This window comes from Malurus melanocephalus, unplaced genomic scaffold, assembly GCF_030028575.1.
Source record: "Malurus melanocephalus ecotype Western Australia unplaced genomic scaffold, MMel_1.1 scaffold_52, whole genome shotgun sequence".
Classification (NCBI taxonomy): Eukaryota; Metazoa; Chordata; class Aves; order Passeriformes; family Maluridae; genus Malurus; species Malurus melanocephalus.
This window is the reverse complement of record NW_026623284.1, coordinates 823,790-837,841: the sequence shown is the minus strand read 5'-3', so window position 1 is coordinate 837,841 and position 14,052 is coordinate 823,790. Positions and strand designations below refer to the sequence as shown.

Genomic DNA, 14,052 nt, shown 5'->3' with positions numbered 1-14,052 from the left:
TAAGGCAGACAATTAGCAAACTTTATTTTTCCTCAGCTGACTGTAGAGCAACAAACAKCAACCTACTGAATATATACAAAATAAACATGGAAATTATAAAGCATTATTTAAAATTTAAAAATATCTTAAAATACTTCAGAAACCACTATTTCAGAAACCAGCCTTGCTAAAAGCTGAAGAAATGCAAGCCTTAAAGGGCTCTACACTTTATGTGGCCATGTCAGTGAATCCACACTCCCAAATATCAAAAAGTGGTAGAATTAAAAAAGCATAAGACTGAAGCAAAAATGTAAGAAAAGGTTGTAAACTACATTTGTCCACATCTATTATATTTTTTCCAGGRAAAAAACCCTCTAATTTCTGCTCAGTTTCTCTTGCTTATCTAGTTTATCTTACTAAGTCTACARTAAGTCTACAATACTGTTTTTGCATCTTACATTAARTATCTGTAGAAACATCAATAAACGTCTATCTTCCAAAAGCTGACAACATAACACCTTCTTTACTATGGTGAATTTTATATACTGAGCAAAACATGAATTATAAGAAAATCAAGTTAAGTTTTGGATCAAACAAACCACCACAATTTTTCTCTYCCCTCTTTATATTTTGAAGAGTTGTCTTCTTTCACATCTTGAAATAAAATTACTCCAAACCCCCATGAAAAGTTATTTAAGAAGTGAGAGGAAGGATCTGCCATATCTGAGTGTTCAAACTCTTTACCCAACACACTGTACCAGGATAAATAGGTGAGTTCTTAGGAGTTCATCCTGAGAAAACCTCTGGCATTAGGCTTGTCACCAGGATCACCAGTTCTTCTTTATGAACTCCTAAACTTAGAAAACAGTTCTGGGAAAATCCACAATACTCCCTTGCTGAGATAAGCAAGACAAGCAATGAGAAGAACTGAGGCACCTATACCACAAACCTGACTGTATATTCCAGCTTCTCTTTGTCCCTTGTCATAACCCAACCCGATACACAGCATTTCAAACACCTCACACAGAGGTGCAGGTTTGTGCACTCATGAATTGCAAAGAACAGCAAACCCCAGACTTTGAAAGAAAGACAAAGAGCCCACCTCYGTCTAGACACAAATACATGAAACAAGCTGGTCAGGTGCCTATGCAGGCCTTCACAATGAGCAAATCAAAAGCAAAAACTGAAGAAGAAAGACACACTAAGCAGGGTATTTTGTGAGACATACACAGGTACTGAGATCTCTGCAGTGCTGTGTTTTAAACCTTCAGCAAACGASGGTCCAGAGGAAAACCCAAAATGGATAAACATACACATTTTGGAACATAAAATATGTCCACACAAGCTTTATTAATGTAATCACAAGTTCAGTGAAGCCAAATGGACATCTCAACTAGTAAACAAAGTAATAAAAAACACTGTCATATCCAGTTAAAGCAGATTTGCAAACAATAGGCAGCCTAACTAATGAGAAACATGAATGCAGCCTACAAATTAAAGAAGGTAAGAGCAGCCCCAAAAGGCTCTCCACCAATCAAAATACCTAAACCAATGGACTAGACTATCAAAAGTTTGTTATACTTCAAAAATGCATTTTTGCATGAACAGAAGGAAAAGAAAATGTACTTTCCCATCTAGGGAAAGATGYCAGTGCTGCAGACCACATCACAAACCAGTTCCTCATGCCAAAAGGACTTCCAAGAAGACAGAATCCCAAACCAAGCAAACAACAACAAAACCCAAAGCAAATTTGGTGGCAAGCAGAGGAAACAGCATACAGCTTGGTTTTATTTAAACTATTTTTCTGTATGCCCGGAGCACATACTTGAATTTGCATGGCCAACAGATTTCAGAACATCTGAACATAACTTTTAAAATGCAGGAACATCACATTAGAAAAAAGCTCAAATGAAAAGAAGCTCAAGATGCTGCAACACAAAAACATACATTCAATTAATAAATATACCTTTCATTTAAAACTGATTAAAAATAACTTGCACAGAGATGAGCTTTTCCACTATCACCAGATGATAACCAGGTTCTTATACTTTTTTCTGCCTTCTTTATCTTAGTAACAAGTTAAAAAGTAGTGGGAAAATTACTACCAAGCACCACAGCCTGGACACAAGCAAACACTCAACTACTTGGGCTTCAAACCAATCCCACACAAACTCGCTGAGCAATCACTACACTTCTGCTCTGCAGTCAGGAACAGGGAACTACAGAAGAGTTTGGTCTTACTTTTCAAAAAAATAAAATAAAAGCAAACAGATCCCTGGTGTGATAGTGGGATAAAGAACTCCAATTCCACCTAGCTATGCTTCTAGAATCACAGTTGTGCCTTTACTCAGCTCTCCCTGGGGATATCACAAGAAGGATAAAAGAGAATAATCAAATCAGCGTCATTCCTTGCTGGCTGACTGCTGGACTACACAAAGGAAGTTTCTCAACGGTTTCAGCAAAGACTGAATAGAAAATATGCAGAATGGCACTCAATTCAAACTCCACTCCTCTCTCTGYGTTCCCATGAAATATGTGCAACAGGGGGATCCAAACACTACTTGCAGAATTTGAAAAGATCAGTAGGGAAGATTCAGGGCAGCACATGAAAAGATGGGGCCGAAATGGAAAGTGCAACACCAGAGATGTTCATTCTTCAAAAACCTGTAGTGAAATATTTCCATTGCAAACATCTACTCAAAACTTAAAAGATACTGACAGCATAAASGTGAAGCACCATCACCCTGAGCACAGGCAAGGAGCAAGGTACTGAGCAGAAAGAAATGAAACCCAAATAATGAAAACAGGATGAAATTCAGTACAGCAAAATAYAGACTTGAACAACTCAACCAGGATGTCTGTTAGAAAGAATGACTACAGACAGGAATGAGCTGATCACAAAATGACAAGCCAGAAACAAGGGGGCAAAAACTTTTCAGCAGTGAGATAAAAAAAGAAGTATTCAATTTTGAATATTCTTTCAATTCTTATTTTTGCACACACACACACACACACACACACACAAATGTTTTAACATTTTTAAGCTCTTCTAGAACTTAATACTGTCAGGTTCATTCATTTTAAATAGTCTTTTATTTTGAAAGCAGAAACACAGAAATTAAGTCAATTAATTCAATTATTCAGAACAAAGCATTCACTTAATATGAATAGAAGAAGGTGCAAGGAAAGCTGTATTCTATGGCTTKTATTGAAAGATTGATGTAAATTATCTTTTTAGTCCACACATTGGAGAACACCTACTGGTATGTTCTGCAGATTTTTCTGTTCTAATATAAAGCATGAAAAACAGGAATACAGGAATACTCAAGTAAAAAATAGGCCTAAGCATCATCATGGAAAAACAGCAACAATTACACAGATTTACTGATAGCACGGCTGATTTAATATAAAAAATAAAATTCCTTTAAAAAACTCTATTGGACATTATTAAATATGACTAAAAATATAGATGCATGTGGCAAAACCAATGTGAAATACACCTTTAATATTTCAAAACACGACACCAGAACAAGTTCATCCCTTTCAAAGGTATCAATTTTTCCAAAGACATTACCMTTTCAAATTCAAGGATTAAATATTTTTCTGTGTATTTCGATGGGTATTTATAGAGTATCAACATAAGTTTGAGGCAAACACCACTTTAACTATATTAACCTATTTTTTTGATACTGGTATGGAAGTAATTGAGAAATTTGTTACTATATTTGAGTCATGTAATTTCAGAATATAGACTGAATAAAATATTTCCTCTAYCTAGCAGAGTATTTGCTAATTGAACTGAACTCAACTTTTCTTTTGTCTCTAATTTGTTTTGGTCAGTGGCAGTCTGGTTCTTCCTACATTCTAGTTAGCTCAAACCTAATTAATATTTCATGCAACTCCATAAAACTTTTTAATAAATTGCAACAGTAGATTTTATCATGAGGAAGCTTTATTATAAATGGGAGCTCAGAGATCCATACATGGATATTTTTTGTCATATTCTATAACTGCATTAGTCTTTTTATCAAACCTACCCACCCTTTTTTGTAACAGGCTTGAGAATTCAAGTGGTTTTACTCACTTCTGTGCTCCCTGAGACAACAGCTTTGTCCACGTTCACCGATAGCTGCTCTTCAGTCTGGCAGACTCCCACAGACCACTCCGCACAGCGGTGATGAGCCCAGCAGTGACCTGAGGTGTTCAGAGAGAGAAAGGGCCACGGTTGTAGAGCTGTCAAGCACCTCCTCCAAGCATGGACTCAGTTCTAGCAGTAAATACTTTCCAGATAAAACAGGGAAGTCTCTTCCTCCTTTTTTTTCTTGTTGCAACATTAAAAGCTCACATTATCATACAATGAATATATTGTGGTTACTATCAGACATTTTTTTTTTATACAGAACACACCTTTGTRTCTGTTTATAATTTTCAAGTGCCTGATCATGTAATGATAGCACTGGGGTGCGTAGGATTCTCTGTCTTTGTGATTCTACACTCAATGCTTGCCCGACACACACATGGAGTTACATCTGACCTTATATTTCAAGGTACATAACATYTCCCTACATTTGTACTCTTATGATTCCCAAGGACTGCATACACACCTGTGTGTTCATGTAAAATATGCTCATATGATGCTTCAGAAGTGTACACAAAGTGTTTAAAAGCTCAAAATACAGGATGAACAGAAACCCATAAACAAGACTGAGAAAATAGCATCAATACAATAAACATGCTATGGAGATAAAGCTACCTAACAAAAAAAATCAGGATTTGTAGATTTCAACAGGTAACTCATACAGGAAGTTTCTATTTCAATTCTGGGAAAAACAAGGCAAATTRTGCATACTTTCAAAGGAAGCAGTCCTCTGACTGCTTTATACAGGCATTAGAAATGAAGGTTTACATTAGCTGTTGAAATTAGGCATTGGTCAGCTTAATCATTCAAGCTACCAAAAAAAAATCCCAAAGATCTTTGTATGGGCTTGCAAAGAGTCATTTACAGAAAACAGCAACTTTAAAAATGTAGATTGATAATCCCACCAACCCGTCTACACACACTATAGTGTAACTATTTAAACAAAACCATTGGATTTTGGTTTTTTTCTCTTAATTAGACCTTGAAATAAGTTTCCACACTCATGAAAGTGTGAAATTTATATTATAACACRAATGTATTTCCATTTTTGAAGCAGAATATGTGAATGGACTACTGGCATCAAAGCACTTGGACACAGATGCTTTCTGAAAAAGTAATTCAAAACTTAATTAATWGAAAAGTTCCATTAAATTAAAGAGCAGATGATAAACCAGACAGTTTTCTTACAGAAAATCTGCAGATTCTGGAAACTGGCAATTGCATTATGCCTCTACTGTTCTAATGATGCTGCTCTTTTAAATCTTCCATTCCATTGTTTCCAATAACCTTGCATTTGCAGCCAGAGATCAGGTAATGTCACAGGATTAGGACTTGAGAATTATATTTAGTGTGCCTCATTTCTTTYCCCTTTTCTCCCCCAAACAGAATCATAGTACTGAAGACACTATTTCCTGAACACCAGTTCAGCAGTAGGTTACAGTATTTCCCTAYACAAAGCTAAGGATTCTCTTTTTTGGAGAAAGGACTACAAAAACAAAACCTGACATGGGCAAAAGTTACCAAAGCACCATCAGAGATTGTGCGGCAAAAYTTCACTCATGTCACCGTAGCTACTGTACTGAGGAAAAAAAGGACAATTAAAAATGGATCTTACCTGTTGGCTCAAATAAGGCTTGAACATCAATGTCATCTGGTAAGCCAACTAAACTGAGTTCATCCCAGAATTTGACCTGATCGTCTGAAGCAGTTTGGGTGCTTACACTTGTACATGATGCTATACTCGATCGAGATCTGTATCAGGAAGCAGAAAAATAAACTTAGAAGTGACCACATTCTTTGTAAAATCAGCCAGATACTTTCAAAACCCCAGGAAAAGCAGATGAAAATTTTTCTTAGTATGATAAAACATAAATCAACACAAACAAAACTCTTTCTTCCTTACATTTTAGCCCAACATTTTTTCCCAGTAACAGCTTCTAGTTAAAGCTGATATTCAGTAAACAAGCCTCTCTTCCAGTTCTTCAGGACACACATGCTTTTTTAAGTYTGATTCTATTTTAAAACTTGCCCAACCCTTGGAATGGAGAATTAGGTAACAACATTCAGAGGTGCCTATAGAAAATACAGCAACTATGGCGGGAAAGTAGAAAAAAGACCAGGACTYCAAAATCAGTTTGGAAATAAACATCTTTATACAATGCCACCAGATGTCTAAAAAAAAAAGGTGAGGGTGAGCTGAAGGAAAGGAATTGGGGGTGATTAAAAAAATGCAGTGATAAAAGACTACTGTATTGTASTAGTTTATAACCTTATTAATTTGTTCCTCAAATTCTAATCTCAACAGAAAACAATTCACACAACTCAGATTACTCCATAAAAAAAAAACCCAGAAGCAATGACTCCACCTTTATTTCCTGCAGGCTAAAGAATATCTTGGACATCTAAGTGTGTGCATTTAAACTTACTGATAAGAGACCTGATCACTGATGCCTCAACAATTGAAAGGAAAGGTGGTGCTGCATTTTTCATTAAGGTTCTTTGAACTTGATTATWTTCTGCTATTAATAACTCAATTGTATGCATTTGTCAATAGATGCAGTAAGCACTGAAATTTTAACCTGTGCTAACTCCGCTTTCCTGAAAACCTTGCATGCTTTACTTCAGTCATTACATTCATAAATACATTAAAAAAGCCCTTTGTTTATGGGGAAAAGAGTAACATTCCTCTTGCACCATCCAAGAAATCATTAAAGTTTTCCATTATTACATGRTATCTTCACAACCCACATCATAACAGAAGGTGAACATTAAAAWAACCCACCCCAAAGCCTATTAATTCTGACACTATCAATATTTAGACTCTCCTCAATAAAGCAAGTTAACCCATTTTGTTTGACAAAGTTGGTTCTTGAACACCATTTATGTCCAGTGGAATTAGAGAATGGTTTGGGTTGGAAAGGATCTATTTCCASCCCTCCTACCATGTGCAGGGACATCTTCCACTATCCCAGGTTGCTCCAGGCTCCATCCAACCTGGCCTTGAACAATTCCAGGGATGAAGCATCCACAACTACTGTGGGYAACCCATGCCTGTGCTTTGCTCCTGTCACAGTGGAGCCTCCTCTAACACTAAACTGCTATTCATACCCCTGCAACTTAAAGCATCTTTAAGAAAAACTAAATCCCAACTGACTAGGCGTTTTTCTGTATAAAAAAGCTTTCTCACAAGATCAAACTAAACCACTTAAAAAACTTCTCCATTTATTCTGCAATCTCACCCTGCACAGAAATACTTTACATAGACTTCTCTGAAAATAGTATTTCATATACCTATAGAATATAGCCTGAGGAGAGGGTGTTACTTTCATCAGCTTTAAGAAAAGCCACTTTTCGGTATCTGCCTTACACAATGTACACTTTTACACCATTGACAGGACACAAATGTACACTGTGCACCCACGCAGCCCCAGTGAGAGTGGAACACGCTGAGCAGCTTCTCCAGCAGCAGCACAGCCACGGACAGGTCTGACACGGGAGACTGGCAGAGCCACCTCCCTGTTTTCCGTCCCGCTGGCCCGGTGCCTGCAGCCAATCCCCCAACGCCCGGTGTGTGTCCCGCACTGCCCGCGGATGGGCATCATCACCCCGCCCTAAACCCGCATCACCGCCCCGCATCATCACCCCGCCCTCAACCCGCATCACCACCCCGCCCTCAACCCGCATCACCGCCCCGCATCATCCCCCCCCCCTCAACCATGCATCATCACCACCCCCACCATCACCTCGCCCTCAGCCCCGTATCAGCACGGCCCCCATCATCACTCCACCCTCAACCCCGCATGGCCGCCCCACCCGCGGCTCCGCATCACCGCACATCGCTGTATCACATCACCGTCCCACAGCACCGCCCAGCCGTCTGCCCTACACCGCTCTCAACCCCGCACCACCCACAGCCCCGCACGGCCCTGCCACAGCCGTGGCCCGCAGCCCCCCATGGCCACTGGCTCCCTTCATGTTTCGCCAGGGCTGCGGCCCCTCTGTCACACCACCACTGAGCGACCCCACATTCACCACTGACCATGAAMGAACCCAAGGCAACACCAACCCGCAGGGACAGGACCCCGTGTCCATAAAAACAAGGCTCTGATCAGTCCCGTCCCAATGCCCTCGCCATGAACAAACCCCTCCAGTGCAGGGCCTGGAASGCTCCAGCCACCGCTCACAATTACTGAGAGGCCCGGGGGCCAGGGCCAAACCCCCCTGTTGGGGAGAGCTGCCAGCAAACCCCMCTCCTGCAGGGCAGGAGCCACTGCTGTGTGCCTTCAACAGCATCGGCAACGGGACAAGAGCCAGCGCTGAGGGAAAGGGGAGAAGCTTCAACCAGATCGCCAAAGGCTGCCCATTATTGCAGTCTACAAAGCACATGAAATGTCAAAAGTCCATCCTCTTCATCTCTTTATATGTACTTTTACTTCAATAGCACAAGTAGATGTGCGGTTTACAGTAACTATGYCTCTTTTCTGAGTTCTCCCTTAGTGAAGATTCTCACTCACGGAAGAAACCAGYCTATTTTTAAAAAGCAGAAGAGACAGCTACTGCTGTACCGCTTGTGTGTTGGTTGCTCCGGGGCTCTGTTTTTGAACGTGTTGCTTTTTCCTTATATTAAGATTATTAACGCACATTTTCACAAATACAAGTTATTTACTGATCAAAAGATCATTCCTGAACTTCATGCAAAATAGAAATACTATATATTTACTGTAAAACAGACTTACTTCTTCTGGCCTCTCTGTTTGCGCGGCACTGAGTTTTGCCTTGGAGTTCTCTCACAAGCTCCATCGGTGCTGTCGCTGGCTTCACTCTTATTTAAAGGCTGGTTTTTCCATGGGATAAYATACCCAGGGGTTGGACCGAATTGTTTTAAGTCTCCTTGTCCTAATGAGCTCCGTTCTCCACAGTAACAAAAGGCGCAGAGTTGTTCGCTGTGAAAGGAAAGATCATTACTTCTATTGGGAGGGGAAACCAGCAAAGGATACCCCATCAAAGAACAAATTTCATGCTAATTTAACCCTTTATAACAAGACAATAAAAGCTCCCACTTGTTACCCACTTGTCAGGTATCAGAATTCAGCATTCAGCAACACTATTTCCAGCTAATTCACAGTTACATTAGAAGAACTTTTTTTTCTGTTCACAAGACTGCCTGATTAACGAAACAAACAAAAAAAAAATCTCTGTGTTATAATCAAATTACTAAAATGTCCAAAATTCTGTCTCTCTTATGCTTGCTAAAAGGTATCAGAATGTTGCAGAACACACAGAATGACACACCTTTCTGGAAGCACACACACCTTATGTGTAACAAAATAGGCAAATACTATTCTAAAAGATTTAATAACACAGAGAAAAATGGAATAATGAGAAAACCACAGCAGTGGCTACAGTCACACACACCAGAGCACAYGACGAACACAAATCAAAAACATCCACATTTACTTCAAAATTTAAAAACAAAATTATGTCTAAAGGTTTTACTAGCRGAATTTTATATTTACAGAACTGTGACCGCTGCAATACCCTGTACCATTTGCAATTATGTTTTAACATGCACAACATAGCGACAGGATTGAAATGACAGCTCTGACAGCACTCCTTGTGTCACATCATATGGAAGCTACTGAAAAATATTTCTATAATAAACATATCCACAAACTTWAAATGTGAACTTCTGCAACTAATGCAGTTTGCATTAAAGGAAGGCCATTTAACACTTTTTTTTTTTAATGCTTAAATGAGCAATTCTGTTTTCTTCGTATTTATGCCCCAAAGACCCCAAAAAGATGCCTCAGGGAATCAGGCACTTGGATAGAGGCTTGGTTATGCCTGGATTCCATTTAAATAGATTTCAGTGAATCTCCAAGGTGGCACATTTGGATTTGGGACACTCTGTGCTATGTGAGTGAGAGGAGGGAAGCGAAGTGGGAGGAAGAGAAAACCTTAAGGCTAAACTGCTGTGTAATATTTACTAAATTCTGGGTGAAAAAATAAAGACTGCCTGTGCTTTTCAGCCTGGAGAGATAAGAACAGCAACAAGGAAAAGGGAAAGTGGGAAAGGAAAGTTCCAGATCAGAACAGAAAACCCTGAGAATGCAGCAAAGCCTCTGAGATTTGGTTTATCATACCCTTGGATGGCTCCATTTGCTCTCACCAAAGAGCAACACCAGGAAGAAAGAAAAAGAAGAAAGAAACCTGAACTGGTCCACTATTACAGTACTGGTAATACCAGAGAGTCAGATGCTAAGGAAGGGAGCAGCATATAATGAGCCTAAAATGAAGCCCAGAACAAAACCAAATGCTTTTACTTGTGGTTGACAGGCAGGACTGCACTTTCATTAAGGCARATGGACCACTGGGAACGCTGCACATTGGTGAGCAAATAAAGCAAGTCCCATTCAAGGTACTCTAATTATACCTTCCTATGATACTGTTAGGAAACATTTGTCATCTCATGGCCTCGGCCACACATCCYTCACTGATCTCCCTAAACACACAATCAGCATGAGCCAGCACAACCCCCGGAGCTGATGGCAAATGTCTGACATGTAAATCTTTAGAGAAAGATATCCTAAGACAAAAAGATGCAAAGAAAAAATGGATAAAGGTAGCATAAGAGCAGTGAAAAATGAACAGTTAACTGAACAGTATATAAGTCTATTTTATAGCAAACTTTCGGTGCGATAGAGCAACAAATGCACTATTATTTTCCTGTCAGTGACTGTAACCACTGGACTGCCAGTGAAACCTGATCTGGCCTCACAGGCAGAATTCCTAAGAAGAGAAAGCAAAGCTATTTATGCTGCTTGAGACTAGAGAGACTTGTGAGRAGACTTAAGAGATTTAAACAGGAACACCATGGTATATAAATTACACYAGTTACAAACACAAGATTATCCACAGCGGAATAAATAATTATTCATACATCCTGTTAGGACAGACTATCACTGCTCATTAAAAGACTCAACGATAAAGCACAAACAAATAAACAAAGCTCCTTAAAGTGGAGTCATAACAAATATGCAACGTTAAGGTCTAGAAAAGAAATATGAAAGAGTAATTACAAAAAAAATTAACTTTTCAAGGGGTATTATTGGAATGGGAATACAGGAGTAAAGCTGGTATTTCTGGAAGGCAGGTCCCAGCAGCACAACTTGCAGCAGTAGCTTTCTGCAGGCAGAGTGGAGTGAAACAACAGGAGCAGTGAGTTTCACAGCTACTCTGCAGCGTGGTGCGGACAGCTGTGAAGCTGTCAGAAATCATATGGTTTGTGCTACTGCTCCTGCTCCAGCAGAGCTGGGGAATGCAGCTGAACTGAGTGCTCGCCACGGGGAGGGGGCTGGGGCACCTTCACTGAAGGTTTGGAAGAACATGGATTCCAAAGTTAAAGAAAGACATGAGCAGCAGAATGTGCCCAGAGCTCCGCCAGGACACGTTGGGGCTGAAATAGAGGGGCCAGGTTATAGAAGCGGGAAAAAAAAGCTTTCTCACTTTCCAGAGAGGGTTGTGCAGTGGGGCTTCAACTGTACCCCATAGCCAGAGATACCTACAAGCACTCAGTGGCAGTGAACCCCCAGCCTCTGTTGGGATGCTGGAGAGACCCTTCACAGGAAAAGCCACGCTCCTGTGCCTCCTGACATGCCACACTGCTGGCTTGTCACGCAGTACGAAGTGGCCAGTTCCATCACGTTAGCCTTTTAGCTTTAAGTGCTCAGTAAATATTTTAAGTTATGTCTGCATGGGCAGAAGGTAGAGATTTTTTCCTATCATCTGAGGACTGCAGAAAGTACTTACAAATCTCCTTTCCATATGTCAATATGCAATTAGAGGATCTAAATCTGTGATGCAAGAAGAGCTCTCATATTGAAGATAACGAAATAGAGATACTGGCAAATCTTAAGATCAAACCCTAGATCTGTTATCATAATTAACATATTTTAAGAACAGGATAATTCAAAATGGGATAAAAAGCAAGAGACGACGTGTCACAAATCTTTTTATAAGCTAGCAAGAAAAGAGAGAAAAAAGCAGCTCACCAATACTCCATTTAAGTYACATCTTATGTGCTCCAAACCAAAATGTAAGTTCATCGTTATCTGTTATTTAAATTACGTATTTTCCCACAACAAATGCTGCTTTCTTACAYAGGTTTAAAGATCCAGAGGTGCTTCATTACCAGGAGGTGCTCCTATATCTCACCTCATCCCAAAGAATTACGCACAGAAATATGAATACATACACTAAGGAAAAACTGTGTACAGAATGAACCAGACAATACTGGGGTTTGGGGATGCAGTAAGAGGCAGAAAGGCTGGTAATGACTGAAGCTAATGTTCTGCTCCCATCAGACCATGAGAGGAGATTCAGAGTTGGATCTTGTTTGAAGGATGCCCTTTCTAACAAGAAACATCTCGATCTCATCACTCTTTCACAGCCATTCTCTTCCACAGGTTCTTATTTCATACAGTTCTCTGGTCAGTGTCTCTTCCTCATACAGAATTTACTCAACACCCTGATAAGAATCTAAAGTGCCACAATCCTCCCGTGCCCACATCATGAAAAAGGAAAACAAAATGCCCTGCAACCACTTAATCCTGAAGGAAAGGAGAACAGTCACTATTTCCCCTACTTGACTGATGACAGTCATCAGGACTCATCCTAAAMCACAGATTTTTCCCATTTAAACAACTTTACACATGCAGTATTGGGCAACTAATTGCACAATATTAAATTACAACCAGAGGAGGAGAAACATCTGGTTTGCTTGCAAATATTCATGTCAAAAGAATTAAGAAAAAACTCAGAGTCCCCAATATTTTTTTTTTAACAGAATTAAGCCTTAGCCTCAGGATTACCAACATTTTAAGCCTATCATGTCCCCCTGTAGATGTACTTCCAAGAGTACGCAGATGCCCCTCCTGGATCCTTCTGAGCTGGGAAATGGCACTGGGATATCCTGTGTCAGCCAAGGCTCCTCGAAAACAAGCAGATGTGCAGACTGGCTCATGCAAACATGTTTTGTTCATGCTGCGTCTTGTAGCTCACAGATGTGCACTTGTGCCCATGTGACTACTGTCTGCTCCTGGAAATCTTCASATGTGTCTGTGTGAGGTTGTGCGACCCTCAAAACGATCTCACTCTCACTGTCCTGCCTGTTTTTCAGACATGGGTAGAAAGCACCACAGTCTGCAGTGATATGGGGCACTGCCATGCCCTCACAACTCCACTTGTACAGCTGGGGAAATAAACTTTCCTTCTTCACTCTCACAGGAATAAGTTCATTCKGTGTCTCCAGGATCCCCATGCAGCTGGATGCCAAGTGAGACAACAAGTGGCCTATGCTGAGCCTGTCTGTCAGTGAGATGCTTGAAGTTATCTGACCCTTTCAGTACTCAATGGTGAGGGYGGCAGACCAAAGCAAATCGTGCAGCTGCCTGTTCTGCAGAGGTGTTAAAGGAGCCCTTCTTTCTGGGGAGCACAGGGGAATCCAAGCATCCCACCGAGATAAAGGGGAGGATGTCAACAGCATCCTCAGAGGGGAAATTCAAACTCTTGGATTCAGCTCAAGGGATGCTCACCTCATAACTTCTCTGAAATCCCTCCTAGCCTTCTGTGTGACTGGGATTAACAAAAGAGTTTTGCTATGCATTCACTTTTTTCCAATTAATCACGCTAAAACCAGGTTTAAACAGGAAAAAAMAATGGATTATATTTGAGAATATGCAAGGCATGGCAATTCCAGTAAGATCAACTGGCTAAAGCCAWTGCCTCAACATTAAATGCTAACTTGTAAAATCATCACTACTGCCATTTGCCATGATAACAGCCACACTGAAGTAAAAAAGAAAGCCAGCTTGGAAAGTATAAAGATCTATTTCATTCATGGTCYGAGTTGAAAGAAAATGTGAACAGAGTATCAT

At 40.2% G+C, this 14,052-nt stretch overlaps 1 protein-coding gene across 13 annotated transcripts in view; it reads right to left on the bottom strand.

Moving 5' to 3' along the window:
- Positions 1 to 14,052, bottom strand: part of KMT2C (lysine methyltransferase 2C) — a 189,509-nt gene that overhangs the window by 106,880 nt on the left and 68,577 nt on the right. For all 13 annotated transcript variants that reach the window (XM_057365380.1, XM_057365384.1, XM_057365382.1 and 10 more), the window contains 3 exons: positions 8,854 to 9,060; positions 5,733 to 5,869; positions 4,064 to 4,173 (listed from right to left, as the gene is read on the bottom strand). In XM_057365380.1, the coding sequence (XP_057221363.1) occupies positions 4,064 to 4,173; positions 5,733 to 5,869; positions 8,854 to 9,060 (454 nt within the window). The remainder of the gene's footprint in view (positions 1 to 4,063; positions 4,174 to 5,732; positions 5,870 to 8,853; positions 9,061 to 14,052) is intronic.